We start from the raw sequence: 25,567 nt of genomic DNA on the forward strand, positions 1-25,567 counted from the left end.
ATTTTATACAACTAATTTAATAAAGCAGTTCTCATTTACATATTTTCTCTTTCTGAAATAGTACTTCAATGTAAATCAGCAGTCTCTTCTACTGAATTTCTAAAATCTTGAATTATAACTGCAATGTGCGCTGTTATGAAGTTAATTATATTTATTTTATATTCATGCAGCACACATGTCCGTAAGAAACTATATGCATATTTAATGTCAGATCATCTCAGATGTATAATATATCAAGCAAGATATGAACAACAGACCACAGTAATCTGCCTTTGCATTCAGATGTTGTTTTTGGTTTTATTGTTATTCCTGATTTAAATTTTTTCTTGTTAAATCAGTTAAGAGCTGTACTTGTTAAAACTGTAAGTAATCATTGTTTGGGCAACGATGCAGGGCCACAATGTTTTCCAAGGTCCTTGACAATAGTTACCACATAGTTACCAATAATTACTATAGCCTATACACACACACACACACACACACACACACACACACACACACACACACACACATATATATATATACTTTATTATTGATGCTTCATGCCATTTACTTCTGTTCAAGCTAAACGGCCTCTTGTTTTTGTCACGTGATTTTAAACACAGGGCTCCCTCTACAGGACTGGCTTTGCCAAAAAATAAATAAAAAATTTGCTACTTTTTTTTTCACCCAGCAGCCTTTTTGATTACACATTTAAGTCGTATAAGTCCACATTTCTGCAAAATATACGTTATGCATATAATGTACTATATTGTTGGTAGGCCTACCATTTTTTTCTATACTTTTTCTATATCTTTTCTAGGCAGCATCAGTAATTTTTCTGTAGGCCATTTTGATTAAAATCAAAGAATCATTTTACAATAATTCACTTTTTTAGAACTAATTTACAGCTAGGACACTGAAGGCGTTATTACCCATTGACTAAATAAATAAAGCATCTGCCCCAAAAATATTAAATTTCTTAAATAGTGTTTTTTAGCCCGGCGTATTTTTTTAAATTATTATTATTTTTAATCGCTGATAAAACTATTTTATATTAAATATCAGGTTATTTGCACTTAATATACACTGTAGTAGGCTACATGCACCTATGACGTCTTGCAGATTAAAATAGACCGCCGCCCATCAGACGCGTCAGAGCCGTGACGTTTGATTTCTGGAAATCAGTGAAATGTGTTTTTCCTCCAAGTAATTTTTATCATCACGCAACGCTCGAGATTTTTTCTTTACTTTGGGACTGAATTAGGATATCTGTATATCACGTCTCATATGCCTCTGCAGCAGATCTGAGGTAAGACGAATCATTGGATCCCATGATTCAGAGCAAAACATGGACCCAGCCCGCATGATCAGCTGGACGGGAGGAGGTTCTGTTTGACAGATTTGTTTGCGATGAAAGCAAGCGTTATCGTCAAACAGTTGTGTGTAAATAGGAATGCATTAAATGTAATCTATTAGGTTTATATGTGTACGTTTTATTCTAGTGATGTTAGATTCGTGAATGAACCATTCTTGTGAGTCGGATCTTCTTTATGACTTGGTTAAAACCCGATTCAAAACGAACGTTAGTCAGGCTGCATTAAAGCATTATGAGCATTCTCGGATGCTTTTGTTCACGAATCGAACTGAGACGCAATTTCGTTTAAAAATGAAATACAGTGTTAGTAATAGAAAAGCGTTTACGACTTCGACTCGCATTATGAAGCTCTGCTCTGTCAGAAAAGCCCAGTTCGCAGAAATAATGCAATAACTGCTTCACATTCCGCCCATTAAACTTGATTATCTGGATAAGATTATAGGCATATATGAATCAAGAAATTATACATAATTAGTCTTTACGATCAAACGAGGAGGTTCTCTGAGATGCATAATCTGCTGTCAGCTGTCATGAATTGTTTGAAATAATCAGAGGCCTTGAGGGCACATAATATGATTTGTAACACAGAACGCTCCATTTATTTCAAAGCACTTCAGTCAGAGCAATTAATAAAAAAAAAAGTCTGTTACCAATTTAAATCATGTTATCTTGATATAAAAGTATTTGAAATAATGCACACAAATATCATAAAAGTAAACAAGCTGCTAAAATACAGTCTACATAACTGTTTTTAGATTATGTATATTTGTACTTTCTTCAGTGTAGATTTTTGAGTTTTGGATTTTTTGGTAGTGTTTTCCTTGCATTGCTTTTTATTCTAGAATCTCAAAATAGTTTTATGCGGAAATTTAGGTGAAGCATGGCTACAGGCTACTGTCTATTAAAACATAAGGGATGAGTTCTTTAAAATCCTCCACCCCAAATTTCATTTCTTGTGGTTTTTAACCCTTTTCTTGTTGGATGTCTTTTTTTCTTTTGGTCTTTGTCTTTCTATGTGTGCAGTTAAGAGTGCGGTGTGCACTATGAGTGGGGCGGCGCTGGGAATAGAGATTGTGGTGGTCTTTTTCCTGGCTCTCTTCCTCCTGCATCGCTATGGTGACTTCAAGAAACAGCAGCGTATGGTTCTCTTTGGCACACTGCTGGCTTGGTATTTATGCTTTCTCATCGTCTTCATTCTTCCTCTGGATGTCAGCACGGTTAGTGTGGCTCCCACTCAATAGAAGTGTCCAGTGCAGTTCATTCCTGATGCAACCTTTGTAACTTGTGCAATTGATTTTCAGACAATCTACAAGCAGTGTTTAATTGATCATGAAGCACATGCCCAGACGGCGTCAGTGAGCCCTGTGGTTTCAAACCTGACCACTCCAAATACCTCCATCTCAGCCAGTAAAAAGTAAGCCTATGAATTCACCTGCAGCCCATGTTTTCAGTTAGTCTGAGCACAAAACTGTTATAATATTTCATGTTTATGAACATATATTCTGTCCCTATTTTCAAAGCACCCAACGTGTGTGCTATAAACCATGGAGCTACATTCCAGATGGCATCATGCCCGTGTTCTGGAGGGTTGTTTATTGGACGTCACAGTGTCTTACTTGGTGAGAAAGTTTTGTCCTTTTCAAACTTGATAATGACGTCTTAAATCTTCCTGGTAATTATTTGTTACTGTTACTACACAAATCTGTTGTTGGGCTGTTGTATGGCTCCTGTAATTGCTACATGGTTTTTCAAAAAGAGATATAATAAAGATTGATATATAATTTAATAAATGCATGCACTGCTTGTTTCAGAGTGAATAGTGGCACTGTGTTCATTCACACATGAGCAGCTTATGATTTATCATTTTTTTCTGGTTTCTCTGAGCAGTTCAGTTCTCAGCAAATGCTGTTCCACATGAACTCATCTCTGCATGTGCTCCAAGTTTGGGTCACTTTTATTTTGCATTTAGAAATACAACATGCACCAACAATTTTCTCAAACTGTTAACAGAAAAGAAGCTTTAGGGCCTTCTGGATTTCCAGGAAAATAAAAGATGGATGATTTATTGTTTGAAAATGACATGACATGAAAAATTGTATTGTAATTATTCATTTGTATGTTAAAATAAAATGATTGTTATTTATATTCATTATAAATGTGATGATTTTTAGTAGTTTTATTATTATTTTCGTTACTTAACTTTTTATAGTACACTGAATATTACATTTCTTTTCTTTTTTTTTTTAGTAGTAATACTAATATTTAATAATAATGTCACAGACCCCCAAGTACAGTGCCCCTTTTCAAAAAATCTTCTTCAATATAATAATAATATTATTAAAGCTCATTGTCCTTTATAAAGGTCTTTATTTAAACTGAGAATAATAGTAAGTCTGATCATGTAAAAAAAAAAAAAAAATATATATATATATATATATATTTATTGGCTGTTTTAAATGTTTGTATTGCATAGAATATTAGTAAGTCTGATCATGTACAAAAAATTATATATATATATATATATATATATATATATATATATATATATATAATTTTTATTTATTTTTTATATATATATTGGCTGTTTTAAATGTTTGTATTGCATATTGTATTAAAGCTAAATTACATTACTGACATATTTTTTAAATATTAGGCAATTTTTACCTGTAAGAATAGTGGTTGATAACAGTGTTTATCTTCCAAGGCTCCTTCTCCCATTCATGCAGTCGTATGCTCGTTCTGGAGGATTCTCCATTGCTGGAAAGATCAAAACGGCCCTCATTGAGAATGCCATCTATTATGGCACGTACCTTTTCATCTTCGGCTCTCTTCTCATCTATGTGGCTGTGCATCCTCAGTGGCGCCTCTCCTGGTCTGTAACCCAATCCAGAATATTCTTCCATTGTTGTCACAAAGTTTTTTTCACAATGACTTTTTTTCTGTATCACTTCGCCAGGTATGAGCTGCAAACCATCGGCATCACTGCGGCCAACACTTGGGGTCTGTTTCTTCTAGTGTTGCTGTTGGGCTACGGCCTGGTGGAGATCCCTCGCTCGTACTGGGAGGCCTCGCGCCAGGGTCACCTCCTCATCAAGACTTACTTCAAAGCGGCCAAGCTCATGACAGAGAAGGCAGATTCAGAGGAGAACCTAGAAGATGTCATGGAGGTGAAAGAAATGTGTGTTTATACACTGTAAACAAGCATCCGTTCATGCTAAACGAGTCCAGATGAGCTGGCTTTTGAAAGGTAATGCCAGATCTGAGTCCATTTAGCCAGCTTTGTTTCTTAGGTGTTTGTATTTTTATCATAGGAAGTGAGAAAAATCAATGAATCGATCAAATATAATCATCCATTAAGGAAGAATGTGGACACCATTCTCCGAAAGGTGAGAGGACAACATGATAGCAGTCTTCTTTTGAATTTTTATGTATATATGTGATTCGAAGCTATCAACCCCCTCTTTTCAGTAGAAATCTGCTTGTTGTTTTTAGTGCCCAGTTGAATATCAGGAGAAAATGGGCCGGAACATGGACGACTATGAGGATTTTGATGATAAACATAACACATATCCCACCGAAAGAAGCCTTTCAAAACTACACAAGCAGGTACTGATCAAGTTTTCTCAATTTTGCTCTGGAATAATACTAACAGCTGGTTTCTTAGGTGATCTACGCAGTCCAGCGGCACAATCGCACCCGTGTTCAGTGGCAGATATTGCTGGAACAGGCTTTCCACCTTGAGGACATTGCCAAGAATGAAACCAGCACCTCTCGGCAGTTCGTTCACAGCTTTGCACTTCCAGAACCTGTCGGCTGGTTCAGACGCTACATTTATACTCCCACAGTAGGTAGGTGCTCTGATAGATGTGGATATGATGTATTTCAAACAAACGTCAGTGCTGACCCTGCCTTTACTGTCTTTTGCGTCTTTCATCAGAGTGGTACTGGGAGTGTTTGCTGAAGCAGTGGTTTTACCGTATACTGTCTGTGGTTCTGTCGCTCTTTTCGGTGGCTGTGGTTTGGTCCGAGTGCACTTTCTTCAGTACTCGTCCCGTTCTGTCACTCTTTGCTGTGTTCATCCAGCTTGCTGAGAGAGATTACAACTACCTGTACATCGAGGTGAGTCTGCCTGAGTCTAGGGATCTAATCTAAGAAAATCTTCCTAGATCCCAAAATTTTTTTGTGGAAACCGCGATACATTTTCTTTTTTTAAATTGAAATCCTTTTGTAATTATAAAAATTGTTATTATAAAAGTTTTTAGTTTTTCTTTAGATCAGTTTAATGCATCGTCCTTTGAAAAAAGTTTAATACTATATATTTGTTTTAACATTTATATAAATATATATATATAAATTTATATAAATATATATATATAAAGTAGACATAAACAGCCTATAAATACAATTTCTACTTAAATTGTTATTAAATAGTTATTTAATTTACTTTTTATTTTTAGTTGTATATTTTACTCGTATTAAGTGTATATTTTATTATGCAGTCTAGTTATTAAAAAAAAAATATATATATATTTATATATATATATATATATATATATATATATATATATATATATATATATATATATATATATATATATATATATATAAATGTAAGGTTTTTTTTTTTTTTTACATTTTTGCTGTTACTCTATCTGTGCACTGGAAGCTTCTGACAAAAGACAGGTTCCTTAAGCATACTTGGCAATAAAGCTCATTCTGATTCTGATTAAGTCATTTATTTTATTCACTTTGTGTCAGTAAGGTTACTGACTCCTGTCATAGACCAAAGATAAGAGCCCCCCTGACACCGTTTGTCCTGATTTTGCCTCTGGTATCAGCTGAAAACCCCTTAATATTGTGTTTTTGTCCTGTAGATGGCATGCTTCATTACCATTTTTTTTCTTTGCACCTGCGTCTACTCGACTGTGTTTCGCATTCGAGTCTTCAACTACTACTACCTGGCCTCACATCACCAAACCGATGCTTACAGCCTGCAGTTCAGTGGCATGTATGTTTCACAGACCACAGTATTCAGTGTATTAAACTGAATTTTATTTTCAGTAAATTTTACCCTTCGTTTTTTCTTTGATAAACCACAAAAGCCTATGTGTTGTTTACTAGGCTTTTTTGCCGCTTGACTCCCCCACTATGTCTAAACTTCCTGGGACTGATTCACATGGATTCTGCCATATCTCACCAAGCAAAGGAGCAGACAGCATACACCTCTGTGAGTCTTTAGCATTATTTGTAATGTACAGAATTATTTTAATATGTCAGACTCTTCTAGTACTGCTTAGCATATGTTTAGAGCAGCAAGGCTTCAATGGCCCAGAGTCTCATTTTGAAATGTCTGATTACTATTAAACATTAAAGGAACCTTAATGTAACGTTGTAGATCATGGGTTCCATGCGGGTCCTGTCCTTCATCGCCAATGGCTTCTACATCTATTACCCCATGCTGATTGTCATTCTCTGCATTGCTACATACTTCAGGTTAGTCGAATATTTTCTATATAGTAGTATCTGTCAAATTTCATGTTGTAGTTTCTGACTGATTTTAAATCATTTCTGTCCAGTCTTGGCACACGCTGCCTGAACCTACTGGGTTTCCAGCAGTTCATGGGAGACGAGATGACCTCTGACCTCATAGATGAAGGCAGAGAACTTCTGCGCAGAGGTGATTTGTTTATATTTGTAGATTAAAATATACAATAATTACAATCTATAATAATTATATAATTAAAGGCTTAGTTCACCCAAAAAGGAAAATTAGCCCATATATTACTCGCCCCAAGTCTATCCTTTGTATATACTTTCTTCTTTCAGATTAATCCAGTCAGAGTCATATTAAAAAATGTCTTTGATCTTTTTTAAAACTGTTTAATGGAACTCAGCCATTGTTGCAGTGCATCAGTCCAAAAGAAGTTAAATAAAAAGCGCACGTCCTTAATAAAAAAGTGTCTTACAGCTCCGGGGGGGTGAAATTTAAATGTTATGTTGTAAAGAAATTACTAGCAGGTCCAATTCATACTTTTTTACATGACTCATTTTAAAACTGCTAAGCGAAAACCTTTTTTAAGACCATGAGAAAAAAATTCATGTCAAGCAAATCGAACTATTTGAATCATAATATGAAAATAAGGTAGAGCCGTCTCCTGTGGTTGCTATGGTGAGTTGTGAAACAGAAATAAACAGTGATTCAGACAGAAATCACTTTTGCTCATTGCTACAGCTCTACCTTCGGCAGTGGTGAAAACCTCAGTGCGTCAGAGGGGTAGTTACCGCTGACACAAACATAAAACATTTAACACCGTCCCATCCGGTATTAATCGGGGACATGTATTTAACTCATTGTGTTGTTGTTTTTTTCTTGCATAGAAAGAAGAAAACGCCAGAGAATAGAAGATGGGGAGAGCAGACGAAGAGTGAGTTATAAATAGTACAGAGTAAAATATATACATAATTACTCTAGTAATTCATATCACACACATATATGACTATATGTATATGACAGGAATGGAGAGAGCGGTATGCACAACGAGATGAGATTGCTGCCAGAAACCGGACTTCCATGTCTGAGATGAAGGAAACCAATTACGGCGAAACCCTAAATTCAAACACAAACCGCCGTATGTTTAATGCCCGTAATGTCCTGTAGTAGTCCTATACAGTATTTGCTATTAAGTGAATTTTGTACAGAAACATTATATTAATCCATTCATGTTTTTTATACACAGAGGCCAAATACACCCGTAGCAGCAGCCAGGCAGGGCGAGACAGCATTGAGTTGCTTCAGGGTGCTGAGCCGTTGGACTTTAATGCTGAAACACTCACTGATGACCCTTTGCAATCTGAACCTGGCAGGTTAGATTGAGCTTTATTGAGTGCTGCAGGAGTTCATCATGATAATTTTGTCCATCATGATAATTGTATTATGTACCTTTGATTTTATGTCATATAATACAATCATTCAGTTTCTCGAACTTGTGCTAAACGCAGGTGTTATTACATGCATTTAACAAAAACAAAACAAAACAGTGACTTAGTTTCCTTTCTCCACAGACATGCCGGTGGAAGGTACCTCTCAATGTCTTCTTCTCGAAACCGAATCTTTGACGATGTTTGATGTTTCTCACTTTGGTCAAAAACACTTTCATGAGAAAATATGCTGAATTTTTACTCTTAATTCATCTCTACTGGTGTGGTCTGTCCCTCTCGTTTTAAACCTCTTCGACTTCCTGTATCCTGTAATGCAATGTAGTCCTCTGCATGTGTCCTGATAAACACACAGACTTGTAGATAATGCACACACTTGTTTTGAAGTGCCAGGCAGCCAGACTGCTACTTGAGACAAATGGGAAATGTCTCTTTTGCTCAGTTTCTTTACTTCGTTCCAAGAAATGAGTCAGAGTTAATGTTGAACAGTCAGAGTGCTCAGTCAGAAGTACTACAGACAGGAAGATTTAACTCAACACAGTGTTTCTCATCATTTACTACTGATAGGTATCAGGTAATGCATCTGAGCGTTTACATCAGTCAAGTAAATATGAACTGATGTCAATGTGGCCAATTTGTGTTGTTATTGTGAATAGAGATTTTATAGGTCTAGGTCTTACAGAATACTGTGCAGTTTTTCTTTTTCTCTCCATGTGATTGTTTCAGTATAAAGCCAGGGAGATTGCACAGGATTGAGGGTTCAGAAATCTGCAACTGGTCAAAATAACTCATATTTAACCTTTCAAAGTGTTACGGCTTTGCAGTAGTTCACGTGAATGGCAAAATTTATGTTTTGTGTGTTTTTATTTTCATGTCATATGCATAATTTATAATAAATTGTTATAATATTACTGTAATATTATAAAATCATAAAATTTTTCTTAACATTCCATCCATGAAACGGTTCTTTTAACTTTTTTAATGAATGAAGGAAATACTAATTTTAAGTCTAATATTTATTTTCACAAACATTTAATTAGGCATGTAAAGATGTATTTATCTTTTGGAAACATTCTTTGCTTGTTTCACGTGGCTGTTACTCTTCAGTTGAATTACTGATCTCTGATTATATTTGTCATATTATTTTAGCTGTAGTCTTGTGGATGAATGTCTGATAGGCCATTTTTGATTTGCACTGGCATGTATGTCACTTTTTCAGAATAGACAAGGCTGTTGAAATAGCTTTAGGGACACATTCTGTTGTGTCAGGTTAAATGGATTAGAAGTACTTATGTGCTGGTTTTCCAGACTTATAAGCACCACTTTATCACAAGTGCAGTTTTCTAATAGAAAACACTGTCATTAAACGAATGTCTTGAAGGAATCCGGTTAGCAACTACATAACAAGCTTATAAAACAGGACTAATGAATGCATGGCAAGATGTGAGCGAATCATGGTTTTTAATACTTAAAATTCTCACAGAATCATCAAGCATATCCAATGTAAGTATTTGCATGGTGTTATACTGAACTTGCTGAGAACTGAGTTAGGTATTTTTCACTACAAATATCTGTTTCTCTCCACAAATGCGAAGGTCATTATGATTTCATTTTAAATTGATGTATTTTCATAGTAAATTTAGCCTTTCAAGTTTAAATAAGGACCTTGTTTTGTATTTTTTGTTCATACCTTTTGCTATGTTGATAGTTATTCATATTCACTGTGTATTTATGAAGATATGAATTTAGTTGCCGGTGAGGTATAACCTTTTTGAAATGGTCAGTCCTCAATTAGTAAATTCATAAAGGCTAACTGGAATCTAATGCTGAATTCTGTTGATTTGTATATTTGGTGTAAGTTCATTGTGGCACATAAATATAAACATACTTAATATGTAATCTTGCAGTTATTAATAAATGATTGATTAAATCATTTTTGCTTCTGTTTGCTGATATTTTGTATTTAAAGTTATATATATATATATATATATATATATATATATATATATATATATATATATATATATAACTATATATATATATATAGTTATATATATAGTTATACATATAGTTATATATAGGCTATAGATCTCTGTAATAAAATCTTGTTTCCACACCGACTCTAAACGTGAAGGTACTTACACAAACAAGACTCACGATCAATTGAGATAACTGCAGTAAACATGTCCACGGTTGCTTCCTATTCAAAACTATGTTTCGCATTGTTTTTGTAACCTCTGACTGTTAAACCACAAGCAGTAAACTGAACAACAGCGAAAGGGCCACATCATCGCGTTCTAATCGCTTCATCAAACACCTGCAGCGAGAGTGACCAATCAAATACAAGAACTCGTCTCTATGGAAACACTGAACGCTAAAACAGGAAAGGCTAAACAAAGCTAAGGAAATCCAGGTGGTTTTAACACATCAGTCTTGTTTCACTTCTCCACGTGAGTATGCAGTGCATAGATTATTAATGGTAAATGAACTTTATATTGTGGCGTCACGTGTTGTATGCTGCATTACAGTATTTTAAGAGCATGTTGTTTCTTTAATCCATAGCCAGTAACGTTAGTCCACGGTTAGAATTACTCATTCACAACCCATCGCTAATAAGTGTGTATTAAAGTTGAATTGCTGAATATATATATATATATATATATATATATATATATGTATATATATGTATATATATGTATATATATGTATATATATATATATATATATATATATATATATATATATACATAAAGTTGAATATGTGACTCGTCACAATATATATATATATGTATATATATATATATGTATATATATAATATATATAATATACATAAAGTTGAATATGTGACTCGTCACAATATATATATATATATATATATATATTGTGTATGTGCTCTGCATTTAACCCATCCGAAATGCACACAAACAGAGCAGTGAACACACACAACACTGTGAGCACACACCCAGAGCAGTGGGCAGCCATTTATGACTGCACCCAGGGAGCAGTTGGGGGTTCGATGCCTTGCTCAAGGGCACCTAAGTCGTGGTATTGAAGGTGGAGAGAGAACTTTACATGCACTCCCCCCACCCACAATTCCGTCCGGCCCGAGACTAGAACTCACAACCCTTCGATTGGGAGTCCAACCCCTCTACCAAGGGTGTGTGTGTGTGTGTGTGTGTCTGCGTGTGTGTGTGTGTGTATGTATATATATATATATATAGTGACGAGTCATTTATTCAACTTTATATATTTTGACGAGTCATCTGCCCCCTTCTTGATAATCATCGGCACCCTGTCATAAATCGCCGTCCTTCACCAGGCTCCCGACAGGAGTGGGTGTGTGAGAGAGGAGGGGCGCTGGATGAGCCAGGGCTGGTGGCGTGTGACCTGAAGGAAATGGAGCCTCATCACCGCAGCTGTTGAAAAGCCCAATGCGCCTCTCCTCGGGAGACCGGTCTCTTCCCCGTGCATGCACACTGGACCCTTCCTCCATGAACACTGCCCGACCCATATGGAGCTAGAATTGTCTCTTTATTACAGGCGAGAAAATAAAAGATCTGAGAGAACTTTTTCTCTCAAACTTTCTTTCTTTCTCTCAGATGTTTTATTTTCTCGCATGTAATAAAGACACAATTCTAGCTCCATAGACCCACACGAACCCCGCAGCACGACGAGGACACCAGATCGCCTGTTTGTTTTAGACACTCTTCCCCTTTGGCCACGTTTATTTTGTTTTATTTTCTGTTAATAAAAGCCTCTCAGAGGCCTGACACCACGCCCACTGTGTCTGTCGTTTGCTCCTCCCGCCACTATTTATTCATTTATTTATTATGTAGTCACACCCATGTCTAATGCTAGAAAGGAGTATCAAGTATCAAGCATAATAGTGTATTTAAACTGTCTGTAGAAAAAGTTCTTTGGTTTTAAGCTTTCACAATCACAAAGTTCCCCAGATGGGATCAAAAAGTAATTTTCATTTTCAAAGCATTCTCTTTGATCATGCTGTCTTCACACATCAGGGCACAGAAGAGGAGTTTTTGAACTACTACTCCAGCATGAGCCCATCCATTGACACGGATATCTACTTTATTGTAATGGTGAAAAATGCAAGGAAGCTTGACTAAACTTCTAAAACATCTATTTTTGGGTAAAGACAGGGCAACTTTCAGCGAAAGTATGTCCTGAATATATACTGTATATACATATATTAAAGTCTATAAAAAGTATATATACACATTTTGAGCACATGAGATCTTAAAAGGAAATGGCACAGTTTTGACAGGGTTCAGTCTAAAATAAGTTGGCATGTGTTTACCCTTGGTGTCTAACAGCTATTAACGTTGAGGTTTTGGGATTATACCGACATGATCTAAGAAACAATAAAAACAATTACATGTTGCACGAAGTGTTTCTGACTCCAGACAAGCAGCTGCACTAATGAATGTATTGTTTTATTCCAGAATCATCCACACTATCAGACAAACGCAGGTGGTGTGGTATTGTTGTCTGAGTCTTATGATTGTGTGCATCCTCTTTATGTGGCTATTGAAAGCTGTCTTCGCACCTGCTCGGATTCCTGTGAGAAACACTCATAAACTCAAACACAAATTTTGTTTGTAATTAATTCACTCTGAAATTCTTCTCTTTCTTTCCAGGTTGGGTTTATCCTTCTGCTGTTTTGGTGATGAGGTCTGAAAAATCTACCAGTAACACGTTTTCTCTTGTCCATTTACAGGTGACAAAAGATGAATTCTGGAACTATTACTGTGGAGTCTTCTGTTGATGTTGTATATTTTATTTCAATGATGAAAACTGCATGGAAGTTATGAGGAGTTTTAAGGATACTAAAAATGAATCTGGCAAAAAAGTTAAATTCCTAAATTCTGTGTAAAATGTGTTTATCAGTAACAAAATATGTTTAGGGTAAAATTACTGCATCCATCATATTTGTTGTATATATTGATACATGAAAGTATTGTAATTCAGATTTATTTATGCATACAATGGCAGAGCTTATTTTACAAAATGTGACTCATTTAATAAATGTTTTACAATGGTTATAAAAATGAAAAATCTCTTCATATGAAATGTAAAACATTCTATGGATATGCTGTTTTTTTACATTCATTTATTACATATCTGATTAATATAGATAACTTTATATATATATATATATATATATATATATATATATATATATATACACACACACACACACACACATAATATATTTCTTCTGACCATTATAAATAAATCCTATAATTACAGAAAAAGTGCCACTGTACTGTGTTTGAAAGTTGTGCGTGAGGTTAACAGAACCTCTGTCAACCTCTCAGCTTTACTCAGGTATATTTACAGATGAAGATACACGTGGATAAATGTCTGGCAGAGGATACTGAGGCTAGCAGCAGTTACATGAGGTTTGGGTATATGTGTGATTTCTCTATTTCTTATCACTCTTAATGCCTGGGTTTCTGAAACATTCAGAAGGAAGTTGGCTACCAAAATGGAGACCACAGCTGTGCAAGATGCTTGGTTGAAAATGAAACACGTCGATCACTGCTATGATATCTACAAACTTGATTAGCATCAGAGCTACAAACTGGACAAGACTAGTGACGTGGAAAAGCGCCTCATACATATGTAACAGGCTTTTTGGGTTATTAAATGCATCATATACAATCTTAGGTAATCTTTTATAATATACAAACCAAGGGTCTGTAAAATCACAAGTGAACTGGAATTTAATCTCTTCATTGCATTTTGAAAAGGCTGGACATAGTGACATAGGCTTCATCTTTACATTCTCGACAAGGGGCCGTTGTGCTCTGAGAGCTGACATTTTCTCTTTCTTTCACCAAATCTGCTTCGTCTAATAGTCTTATTTTAAGGTGAGATTGTTCTCTCGGAACCCATACATCTGCTTTCATGTCCATTTCACTCACTGATGTGTTTGAGGAACTGGCTTGACTGTAGGGGTGCTCATCCAGGCCATCTTGAAGCTCAGGAGCAGATGGCTTTTCATCGACGTAATCCACACGGTGTATGAAGACATCGCTGAATATCTCAGGACTGAAAGTGAAAGGAAGACCCTGAAACATAAAAACAGTCCGTATGAGGACGCTGAGTCTCCTGTGATTGCACAACCTCACTGAAACAACAACACACATGATAAACTGAGTTACCCTTTGCATTTGCGCAAGAGTTGACTTTGGGTGTGGGATGTTTGGTGTAATGTAGTCTTTTATGCTGGGTGAGAAAACAAATAGTACATGTTTAAAAAAAAAATGAAATAGCTTCTTGTGTTTTTTTTTTTAATGAGGTAAAACACTCACTGTGTTCTCCATCGCAAGGTCCCCAAACCGATGATGAGTACCAGAACGACGAAGAAGGTGATTATGTAACCAACCTTTGAAAGCTCATGATTATTTTCCGTGGTAGAACCTGTCATCATTTCCAGCATCACAATATATCAGACATGATTAATAACAGTTCAAATTTTATTTTATTTTTTGCATTTTTTGTAAATCCTAAAGCTATTTGATTCTCCACCAACCCAATAATGAGCCAAAAAGGGCCAACGAGTGTTTATCATATTAAACATAGTATAACAATAGTATCTTCTCATGTAACAGACATCTGATCTCCAGTCAGATCCACTCACTTTTTATAGTGAAATTGACATTTGAACTCCACTCACTCCAGTTGCCATCAAAATAATCTATAGGCTTTGCTCTAACACGTGTATAGTAAACACCATCACCACGAAGTTTTCCCCTGCTGATGGTGAAGTTCCTATTATTTATAGTGGCACTCATGGGCTGCAGAGAAAGAAAACATAAGCTTCATTTGTTAAATGTTTCATTTGTTAAATATCACGTTTATTTGTTAACTCAAAACGATTTTTTAGGAAAGATCAAGTCTAACAAACGAATTGTGAGAAGCACCTTGTCAAGTCTGTCCCCCCAGATTTCCAATTCGAATTCAGGGTGGATAACATATTCATGACTGTGTTCAAACCAAACGAAAACTTCTTCTGTGTCTTCCATGTAAGTGGCCAGCTTCATTTCAGGAGCTGGGATCCTGACTGCAAAGCCAAAGACAAATTATAAACACTGACAGGCACAGACAGACAGACAGACAGACAGACAGATAGACAGATAGATAGACAGATAGACAGATAGATAGATAGATGTATAGACTTGCCAATTTTTGACAGTTGGATATTTTCAAAAATATCGTCTCTTATTTGTAGCTCGTATTTTGCTGAAATGGACAAATCCTTAAAGATAATGTCTCGTGGTCCAGAAGTAGTATTTGTGCAAAATCTTTCAGAACCTTCCATTTTGCTAAACAGGGGGGAAAATAACTGTTATTTCCAGTTTAGTCAACATTGTCTAGGTTGAGCAAGCATTGTTACATATGGTATTCAAACACTCTAATGGCAGAAACGAGTCAGAGTAAATACCAGAGACTGGTGAATATGAGCTCCTCGGTGGATTCGTCGTTGAGCGAGCAGGTGAGGTTACTCTGCCTGAGGGTCAAAGTAGATGTGCAGGTCACATCTTTATCAGACCCATCTAAAAGGAACCAAGAGCAAGGAAACAAACTGACCATTTTTTCTAGTCACCGTTAAGTCTCCACCTTATGTAAATGTGCTTCATTGAAAACTAGCCTAAATGGTTTCACATGAATTTACCCCCAAAGACATATATCTCTTTATGATCATAATCATGTCACTAGATACAGTCTAGCTGCATTTACAGTCATTATGCAGGAGTGCACGCCAGCGATTTGAGTAAAGACTAAACTTACAATAACCACTCCCAGTGAAAATCCATGGATTTCTAGTTTATTACTCACAGTCTAAAATCTCAAATTACTCACCATCATCTCCACTTTCAGACAGAACCAATGGACAGAAAACAAATAAGAGCATCCATAAAACACCCGCCATCTCTTCTCTGATCCAGCAGTACAGGCATAGATCTCTCACGTCTTCATTACTCATACACCAAGTGACAGCTCACAATGGTACTTTCAGAGGACAGAGAAAGAGAGAGAGGGAGAGAGAGCGAGAGAGAGCGAGAGAGCGAGAGAGATAGCGTGTCTCATTTCTTATTTGTATTTCCTTTCCTTGCTTCCTTTCCACGTAACTTCACCCCCTTTATGGAAACATATTTTTGCCGTTAATTTTTAACGCAACCTCTCAAGAAACTAATGAAAATCTAAAGTGAAAATTAATAAAACGACGGGGGAAAAATCGAAGAAAAAATCCTTGACTTCGTATTTAAATATACTGCATTTTTGCTAACTGTTTTTCTGTCCTTTCTTACGCTGATCTGTACTTTGAAATGCCCTGCCAGAATTTTCATTTATGCTGAAGTTTTGTTTACGCTTCCTTTGGCTGCAGGAAAGTATTGGGAGTTACCAGATTAGGGTGTTTTTAGATTATGATACCTGATTGGCTGACGTCATAGTGATGGTAGGTTTAGGGGTGGGGTTGGGTAAGGGGGATCATTTTGATTGCATGATATGATGATGTCTATGGAAACACCCAGCAGTTTGAAAACACCCACTAACGCAAATCCACTATGGGGGCAGGGCTAGCAGCGGTGGGTTCTCATTGGCTGGCGAGTTTTTGATTGACGGCTTCTTAACCTGGACGTGAAGACGTCAGTGTTGTGTTGGTTTCGGCCTCCTATTTCATTTTAATGACATAAAGATCTGAGTTTTTATTTATTTATTTATTATTTGACTGCATTTAATTTATACTGCTACTTAGTCTACATAATTTTCAAGAACAGTATTTGTCCACGTGAAAGATCAAATGCGATAGAAAATTAGGTGTTAGGTGTAAGTCTAGGGAGGTTTAATTGGTAGTCTTCAGACTTTCAAGGGTATTACATTTACACAATATTTTGGTTGATAATTGTTTTTATTTTGATGATAGTTTTATTTAGTTAAATATTATTGTCTTATATTTAAAATAGGAAATATGTTAATTTAACAATTACCAAAACAGTATTAATTGTGACTTTTACAAAAAAATACGACTTTATTCAGTTATACTGACATTATTGTCACTACAGTATATGCACAAGTGAAAGTGAAAGTCTTGGATCAGTTATGTTGTGACAGGAAAGACCAGAACCCACAAAACACTTGCACATGTAATGCTCATAATAGACATAAATTGCTCAATATAAAAATGCTCTAGTATATAATATACAGAATATGTCTATCCTTTCAGTAGTTTCTGTTACAGTATTAGCAACACAAGTTACTGGGTATAAGTGGTACTGGAGTGTATAATATTACCAAAAAGTGACCAGCAAAAAAGTTTATCTTATCGTTTACTCACAGGCATGCCATCCCAGATGTATGACTTACATATTTTCAAGAAAAAATCCATCTCTGTGAATCCATATAACGCAAGTGTATTGTAATCTGTGCACTTATGACAGTTACGTACATACGTTTCAAGTAACTTCAAAAGTAAAATTGTCAACTTGAACAGGACCAGGACTTTTATTATTTTGTACAAGTGGTGACTCAACACAGCACAAAAACTGTTTAAATTTACATTTAATCATTTAGCAGATGCTTTTATCCAAAGTGACTTACAAATGAAAACAATAGAAGCAATCAGACCAATGAGAAAACGTTTTTTGGCTCATTGAAGACAACCTTCGCTGCTGCATTCTGGATTAGTTGCAGAGGCTTGATAGTACATGCAGGAAGGGCCAGGAGTGCATTACAATAGTCCAGTCTGGAGAGAACAAGAGCTTGGACAAGAGGTTGTGCGGTTTGTTCGAACAGGAACGGTCTAATCTTCCTAATGTTGAATAAGGCAAATCTGCAACTGATGATAGATCACAACTCCTAGGTTTCTGACTGTCCTGGAAGGAGTTATGGTTGACAAACCCAGCTGTATAGAGTAGTTGTGAGGAAACGATGGGTTAGCTGCAACCACAAGCAGTTCTGTCTCAGTAAGGTTGAGCTGAAGGTGATGGTCCTTCATCCAGCTAGAAATGTCTCTCAGACAGGCTGAAATGTGAGCAGCTACCGTCGGATCATCTGGTTGGAATGAGAAGTAGAGTTTAGTGTCATCAGCATAGCAGTGATAAGAAAAGCCATGTTCTGAATGACAGATACTAATGTCGTCATGTAGATGGAGAAGATAAGTGGTCCAAGTTCTGAGCCTTGAGGAACCCCAGTAGCAAAGACTTAGAAACCTCAGACTTAGAAACCTCACCCCTCCAAGACACCCTGAAGTACCTACCTGAGACCTAACACATGAGTGCGGTTCCAGAGATGCCCATCTTTCTGAAGGTGGACAGGAGAATCTGGTGATTAATGATGTCAAAAGCAGCAGACAGATCCAGCAAGAGGAGTACTGAGGATTTTGAAGCTGCTCTTGCCAGTCGCAGGGCTTCAGTAACCGAGACAGGGCAGTTTCAGTTGAGTGGCCACTTTTGAAGCAAGATTTATTGCTGTCCAGGAGGTTATTCTGTACAAGGAGCATAGAGAGCTGGTTGAACACAACTCGCTCAAGTGTCTATTCTGGTTTACAGCTACTTGTTTCTTTGATATGTTTTTTTTTTTTTTTTTTTTTTGCTAGGTCTTCTCTTTTAGTTTCTTCTTAGTTTTAGTTTCTTTTTTTCTCCTATTATCCAATAGTTTTTTCTCTAGTCTTTTGCTAGGTTCAAGCCTCTAGTCAAGTTTTGTTTTTTCCCTTAGCATTTACCTATATGGGCTCTTTATTTCTGTGTAATTTTCCCTAGTTTTTCCCCCCTTTTCCTCTTGTTTTGATCTTTTATTTTTCCGTGATTTTCTTTTTCTGTTTTTTTTGGGGAATAGTTTTCTTGTTCCCTGTCTTATTTGTGTTGTCTAGTGTGCTAATTGTTTTGTCCTGTCTCGTGGTGTCTTTGTCTGTGTTTCTCCCCCTCCAGCCCTGCCGTCCACTGGTTCCCTCATCCTGGCAGCTGCACTGGTTCTGAGCGGGTGATCTTCAAGCTGCAGTTCTCTGCTCCTTTGTGCCTTGCCTGGTCATCTCCATTCTGTCTGGTCTTGCCATCTTCTCAGCAGTGGTCCTAACTGCTGCCACCATATGCTGGTTCCAGTGGTCACCCTTAGCTCCAGTCATTACGCCAGTATCCTTTCCTGTTGGACTTTGTCAATAAACCCTTGTACTTTGACATTCTGCGATTGGGTCTTTCCTTCCAGTGCCTGACAGTAAGAGATAGTTTTAGATAAAATTTCCATTCATTCAAGATAAGGAGACTAGTACCAGTTTAGCATACAAAAGATTTTAAAAGTCCTTACAATAACATATGAAATTTACATGACAGTCTAAGCCAATTAGACAGTTTTCTGCTTTTGTCTGCAACTGGATTTGAACAAACCCGCGACACATTTTCAGATTGCCATCCACCAGCTGAGGACCACCACTTTTTACTATACGTAACAGATGTTATAGCAGTTACATCAAGTTTTTCATCTTAAAGGAGAACAGTCAGCAATTTATTTAGGTCAAACCATGAGAGACCAAACCAGACAGAGGTTGTGGGTTTGACTGAAACTGTTGCAAACAGTTTGGTTGTTGGAATGAAACTGATGCCTGAAAAAGGGAGACATGCTTTCTTCCTCTTGTTAAATAAAAAGAGTGTGTAAGTGTGTAACAACAACAAAACACTGTAAAAATTGTTTAAACTACATATCAGAGATTGCAATGTATTCAGTTTAATGCATGAAAATGTTTTTATTTGTAATAATAATCATTATTATTAATTATTATTGATAATATTTGAACCATATTTCCAGTAAGATTATCAAATATGCTTTGATATGTTTCTTTTTTTCTTTTAGAGTTTTTTAGGCATTGCTTACAGACTATTCACAAGAAGTGCAGATAAAGATGAAATTAAAAAAGTCCCCTATCAGCATATACCGTCAATCTAAAAAACAAAAACAAGTTCTAACCTATTACAACCCACTTCCTGTCGCCTCTAGCAAATGGGTTTACGTAAAAATGAGGCCAGCACATCGTCAGTCTAAACTGCTATCTCTTCTCCTGTAAACAAAGAATTCAAGTCACAGGCAAAACTGGATTTGCTCTACAAGAAAATGACATAGAAGGTTGATATTAAAAGTCGTGTCAAATAATCTTGCCATTAAAAAAAACTACTGCATATTGCACTTTTAAAAATATCATGAACATTTAAAGGCTTCTGAAACTTGCACGAACTAATGACTGATTTCAATTAGAAGTCTTGCAGATACACAACAATATTTAATCATTTAGTGTTGTCTATATAAGTGTGATTGTGTTCTGGAGAGACTGTGGTTGCCCAGCTGTAAATCTAAATATTTACCTACAGAGAAGACACTGGCCTTTGGTTATGACTCATGAAGTCTCAAATGCAAAAAAAAAAAAAAAAAAAAAAAAGTTTTGATTCAAAGATTTTCCAAAAATCAGCAATACTAGATCTTCATGGGATGACTCTACAAGTGTTTCTGTCTGGCAAGAAGAGAAAGCTCTTACAACTGATCATTGCTGATACACATTGTTGATTCGGATTTTGACCCATCGAGTAACCACATAAATAGATGTGGTGTGGCAACACTGATAACCCTGCAGGAAATCAGCATTATGAGTTGAAACTGGCAGAAAACATGTGCGTTCTCTGTTAAACAATGTGGTAATTCAGATCTTCTCCTAATGTGGACAAAGCTCTTTTGTGACCAGTTTATTTCAATGCTAATGCTGAAGCATTTCATTTGAAGACTACACATTTTTAATAAAATCCACCTAAAATCATCTAATCTTTAAAATTTTAAGTAATAATAATAATAATAAAACCTGTGTAAAAAATTTAAACAGTAGAACAATTAATAAACATAAACCATTTTGATAGAGCAAAAATAAAAAGTTATATATTATATTTATAGTTATAAAATTATAACATAAAAAATAAATACATTTATATATCAATAATTTGATACTACATATGTGCATGTGCAATGTGCAATGTTTTTAGTTAATTTTATATTGTACAACTAGTCTGTTGCCTATTGGCAAAAATACAGGTCCTTCTCAAAAAATTAGCATATTGTGATAAAGGTTAATTATTTTCCATAATGTAATGATAAAAATTATACTTTCATATATTTTAGATTCATTGCACACCAACTGAAATATTTCAGGTCTTTTATTGTTTTAATACTGATGATTTTGGCATACAGCTCATGAAAACCCAAAATTCCTATCTCAAAAATTTTGCATATCATGAAAAGGTTCTCTAAACGAGCTATTAACCTAATCATCTGAATCAACTAATTAACTCTAAACACCTGCAAAAGATTCCTGAGGCTTTTAAAAACTCCCAGCCTGGTTCATTACTCAAAACTGCAATCATGGGTAAGAGTGCCGACCTGACTGCTGTCCAAAAGGCCATCACTGACACCCTCAAGCGAGAGGGTAAGACACAGAAAGAAATTTCTGAACGAATAGGCTGTTCCCAGAGTGCTGTATCAAGGCACTTCAGTGGGAAGTCTGTGGGAAGGAAAAAGTGTGGCAAAAAACGCTGCACAACGAGAAGAGGTGACCGGAACCTGAGGAAGATTGTGGAGAAGGACCGATTCCAGACCTTGGGGGACCTGCGGAAGCCTGGAGTAGAAACATCCAGAGCCACCGTGCACAGGCGTGTGTAGGATATGGGCTACAGAGAAGCAGCACTGGACTGTTGCTCAGTGGTCCAAAGTACTTTGCATGTCATTCGGAAATCAAGGTGCCAGAGTCTGGAAGAAGACTGGGGAGAAGGAAATGCCAAAATGCCTGAAGTCCAGTGTCAAGTACCCACAGACAGCGATGGTCTGGGGTGCAATGTCAGCTGCTGGTGTTGGTCCACTGTGTTTTATCAAGGGCAGGGTCAATGCAGCTAGCTATCAGGAGATTTTTGACCACTTCATGCTTCCATCTGCTGAAAAGCTTTATGGAGATGAAGATTTCGTTTTTCAGCACGACCTGGCACCTGCTCACAGTGCCTGGTACTCACTGGTAAATGGTTTACTGACCATGGTATTATTGTGCTCAATTGGCCTGCCAACTCTCCTGACCTGAACCCCATAGAGAATCTGTGGGATATTGTGAAGAGAAGTTGAGAGACGCCAGACCCAACACTCTGGATGAGTTTAAGGCCGCTATCGAAGCATCCTGGGCCTCCATAACACCTCAGCAGTGCCACAGGCTGATTGCCTCCATGCCACGCCGCATTGAAGCCGTCATTTCTGCAAAAGGATTCCCGACCAAGTATTGAGAGCATAACTGAACATAATTATTTGAAGGTTGACTTTTTTTGTATTAAAAACACTTTTCTTTAATTGGTCGGATGAAATGTGCTAATTTTTTGAGATAGGAATTTTGGGTTTTCATGAGCTGTATGCCAAAATCATCAGTATTAAAACAATAAAAGACCTGAAATATTTCAGTTGGTGTGCAATGAATCTAAAATATATGAAAGTTTAATTTTTATCATTACATTATGGAAAATAATGAACTTTTATCACAATATGCTAATTTTTTGAGAAGGACCTGTAATAGAAAATTGCAAAAAAAAAAAAAAAATGTTTTGCAAACGCACACACACACACACACACACACACACACACACACACACACACACACACACATATATATATATATATATATATATATATATGCATATGCATGTCTATTATTATTGTTACAATAACAAAAACACTCTTTTTAAGAATATGCACACACAGTGATCAAAATTTGAGAAAACTCATAAATGCTTGATTTTTTTTCGGAAATATTGTTTAGCAGCATGTTTTACAAAATAATCAAGGCACTTCAACAAAAACCTTTATTTTGTGGAAAACAGTGACTGATATTAGAGAACAACAACAGCCACCGTAGCACAAAAGAAGATGGCAAAACAACAGCTGGCAAAAATGAATTGCTACTTTTACAGTTTACAGTAACAGTTACCGTCATTTAATCTTTATTGCAACTAGCCATGGTCTCTCCTACATCATGATGCCACATCAGAAGTTATATGACAAAAATGTGTACAAAGACAGAAAAGTCCCACGTTGTGAAAAGATTTTAAGGCCTAGGATTCAGCATCAGTGGGAGGAGGAGGAGGAGGGTTTCAGGGTTGCTAGTGTAAGTACTCTCGAATGCGTCCGTGGGCGACTACTGCGGTTTACATACCGTCGCTCAGCAATGATAATGTGAGGACGAGAAAGGAGAGAAAGTACACGTATGTTTTAGCTCAGTCATTTGTGTTTTCCGCAGAAACAGTGAGACATCTTTTCCTTCTGTTAGTGCCGATAACCAGAGAGGTTGGTAAGTCACCACGTGGCTGAAGGGCATTATTGGAGCAGAGTAACGTGGTGCAAAGTGATGCGACAAGCACTTTGAGTTGCATTGTAAGAGCCCCTTCCTCCTCCTCCTCCCCTCTGAAACCACACTCTATCGCTGTAAGGCCCCTATCACACAAAAACATCTCACAACAACAGCATCGGTGGTTTCTCTGCATACAGTTGTTGTCTGTACCCTACGCTCGAGGCTCATATACCATATGGTGCTATTTTTTTAATGTCTCTGCACTTCTCTCCTTCATCTTTGGTTGAGGTCGGGATCTTTGAGCTCCTAAAAACCCCTGAAATGCAAGCAAGGTGGTGATCAGCAGCATTCTGTGGGAGACTATAACTTTTTGGATGCACAAACTCATGTTTTTATTGACTACAAAAGATTTAATACATAAATGCATTCAACAAATCTTTTGTTGAATCCAGTTGAATGCCTTTTAGCACCATTTTAAACTTGGTTTAAATTCAGTATTTGCTTGCATTCATTGTAATTATGCAAGTATTATTAAAAAGGATGTAGGCCTACGTTTTTAACTTTTAAAAAATTCTCATTTAAAAATCTAGTGTTTAATCATGTCTAAATATTTATTCAAATGAAAAACTTAAAAAACAATTTAGCAAGTAAGACCAGCAAGTCATTAATGTACCATTATTATTGCAAAAATAGTATTTAGTATAAAAAGATCTACTCAGAATATGAAATAAATATTGAACTAAAATATACAACACTTATTTAAATGAAAAAATAAATAGTTAAGCTGTATGGTCACATTATAAGAAAGCAATACTATTAATATTGCCTCTCCACCACTTTCCAGAATAAAATGATACTGTAAATGTCATCGACATAATAATCAATGCATAATATGCTGTAATGTTTAGCAAAAATTGCTGCAAATAATAACTATAAAGAAGCTTCATCCTACTTCAACCCATTTGTTTAGAGAGCTCTGTGGATCACGTGACCGCGCGTTGACTCCGGCGAGATCAAAGCTTGTCTCCGTGTTTCCATGGTTCTGGCTTTAACTAGAACGCTACATTAAGTCCTCCAAAACGTAAAAACTGAGACGGTTTCATACTGCAAGCAGTGTTGTCACTTTGGCGTGAGATTTACATGGGCAGCGTGAGAGCGCGAGACAGAGCCTGAAAGCGTGAGAGTTGGCAGCCCTGTATGAACTCGGTGTTAAATGCAGATTTGCTAAATGCTGTTCATACAGCATTTGAACTGACATTCGATAAATAATACAGCTTTTGAAGTTACAAAAATAATACTTTTGATATAAAAGTAATTAGGAAGACCCTGCTGCTTGTAACTAACAACGTCCTCTTAGCCGTGAAGTTTATTCACAAGACTTCACTTGGTATTTTTAACTGTAATGTGTTCGTGTGCGTGTTTTATCTTGGTTATAATTTAATGAAAGAGTGCGATATTTTTGTGCACAAAAATAAAGCTCGAATAAACTACAGTGGTGGTGTGATCTGCTTTAAAAAAAGTGTGAATTTTGTGCTACAAATAGCATGCATAAATGTGAGAAAGTGCAAAATCCTACTCATTGGTTGAGTGGCACTGAAAAAAAGGCAAATTATATATGAAATATATACATCATTTCGAACTCCGATGTATTAGGTGTTCAAAAGCAATAATACAAAGGCGCATTATTTTTCATAGCTCTGCGCAGACTCAACTCTAGATAAGATATTACAAATATGGTCGGTAGAGGGCAGTAACAAATAAATAAAAACTACCCTTAAAACATAAAACGTAAAAGGACTGTTGTATGAAAAGTCATTATGGTAAATGTAAAACGAATAGCCAGAAAAATATATACAATATATATTTACCAAACAATACAAGAATATAACTACAAAAA

The 25,567-nt window shown here is 36.3% G+C and overlaps 2 protein-coding genes and 1 long non-coding RNA gene across 4 annotated transcripts; 2 read left to right on the top strand and 1 right to left on the bottom strand.

The window, feature by feature from the left end:
* The first annotated feature begins 1,132 nt into the window (after positions 1-1,132).
* On the top strand, positions 1,133-10,226 carry LOC113064273 (LMBR1 domain-containing protein 2-B). Of its 2 annotated transcripts, none has more exons than XM_026234955.1 (18): positions 1,133-1,291; positions 2,381-2,574; positions 2,659-2,771; positions 2,878-2,976; positions 4,062-4,229; positions 4,314-4,524; positions 4,669-4,743; positions 4,850-4,963; positions 5,022-5,205; positions 5,295-5,476; positions 6,232-6,365; positions 6,479-6,584; positions 6,753-6,850; positions 6,934-7,034; positions 7,736-7,782; positions 7,872-7,986; positions 8,095-8,221; positions 8,420-10,226. In XM_026234955.1, the coding sequence occupies exons 2-18, from the start codon at positions 2,401-2,403 to the stop codon at positions 8,481-8,483; spliced, it is 2,112 nt and encodes a 703-aa protein (XP_026090740.1). In that variant the 5' UTR covers positions 1,133-1,291; positions 2,381-2,400; the 3' UTR covers positions 8,484-10,226. The 2 variants fall into 2 exon arrangements, with proteins under 2 accessions (XP_026090740.1, XP_026090741.1); XM_026234956.1 differs by lacking the exon at positions 1,133-1,291 and adding an exon at positions 1,355-1,421.
* Positions 10,227-10,626: 400 nt separating this feature from the next.
* LOC113063752 (uncharacterized) lies at positions 10,627-13,401 on the top strand. Its single transcript, XR_003278731.1, has 3 exons — positions 10,627-10,743; positions 12,755-12,872; positions 12,950-13,401. It is a non-coding gene; the product is annotated as an uncharacterized LOC113063752 (long non-coding RNA).
* An 83-nt stretch (positions 13,402-13,484) lies between these two features.
* LOC113064274 (interleukin-7 receptor subunit alpha-like) lies at positions 13,485-16,685 on the bottom strand. Its single transcript, XM_026234957.1, has 8 exons — positions 16,182-16,685; positions 15,763-15,874; positions 15,501-15,643; positions 15,242-15,381; positions 14,959-15,115; positions 14,630-14,738; positions 14,480-14,543; positions 13,485-14,386 (listed from the first exon to the last, which is right to left on the bottom strand). Exons 1-8 carry the CDS (start codon positions 16,303-16,305, stop codon positions 14,048-14,050), a joined length of 1,188 nt encoding a protein of 395 aa, XP_026090742.1. The 5' UTR covers positions 16,306-16,685; the 3' UTR covers positions 13,485-14,047.
* Positions 16,686-25,567: the final 8,882 nt, after the last annotated feature.

Source organism: Carassius auratus, chromosome 46 (assembly GCF_003368295.1).
Source record: "Carassius auratus strain Wakin chromosome 46, ASM336829v1, whole genome shotgun sequence".
NCBI classification, from domain to species: Eukaryota; Metazoa; Chordata; class Actinopteri; order Cypriniformes; family Cyprinidae; genus Carassius; species Carassius auratus.

Bases quoted from the DNA above. Each gene is read 5' to 3' on its own strand.
- LOC113064273 (XM_026234955.1), top strand. From the start codon at position 2,401: ATGAGTGGGGCGGCGCTGGGAATAGAGATTGTGGTGGTCTTTTTCCTG. The intron at 4,230-4,313 runs GTCTGTAACCCA...TCACTTCGCCAG, and splicing joins CCTCAGTGGCGCCTCTCCTG to GTATGAGCTGCAAACCATCG. The intron at 6,851-6,933 runs GTTAGTCGAATA...ATTTCTGTCCAG, and splicing joins TGCATTGCTACATACTTCAG to TCTTGGCACACGCTGCCTGA.
- LOC113064274 (XM_026234957.1), bottom strand. From the start codon at position 16,305: ATGAGTAATGAAGACGTGAGAGATCTATGCCTGTACTGCTGGATCAGA. The intron at 15,644-15,762 runs GTATTTACTCTG...CCCCCTGTTTAG, and splicing joins CTCATATTCACCAGTCTCTG to CAAAATGGAAGGTTCTGAAA. The intron at 14,739-14,958 runs GTGAGTGGATCT...AAATGATGACAG, and splicing joins TGTCAATTTCACTATAAAAA to GTTCTACCACGGAAAATAAT.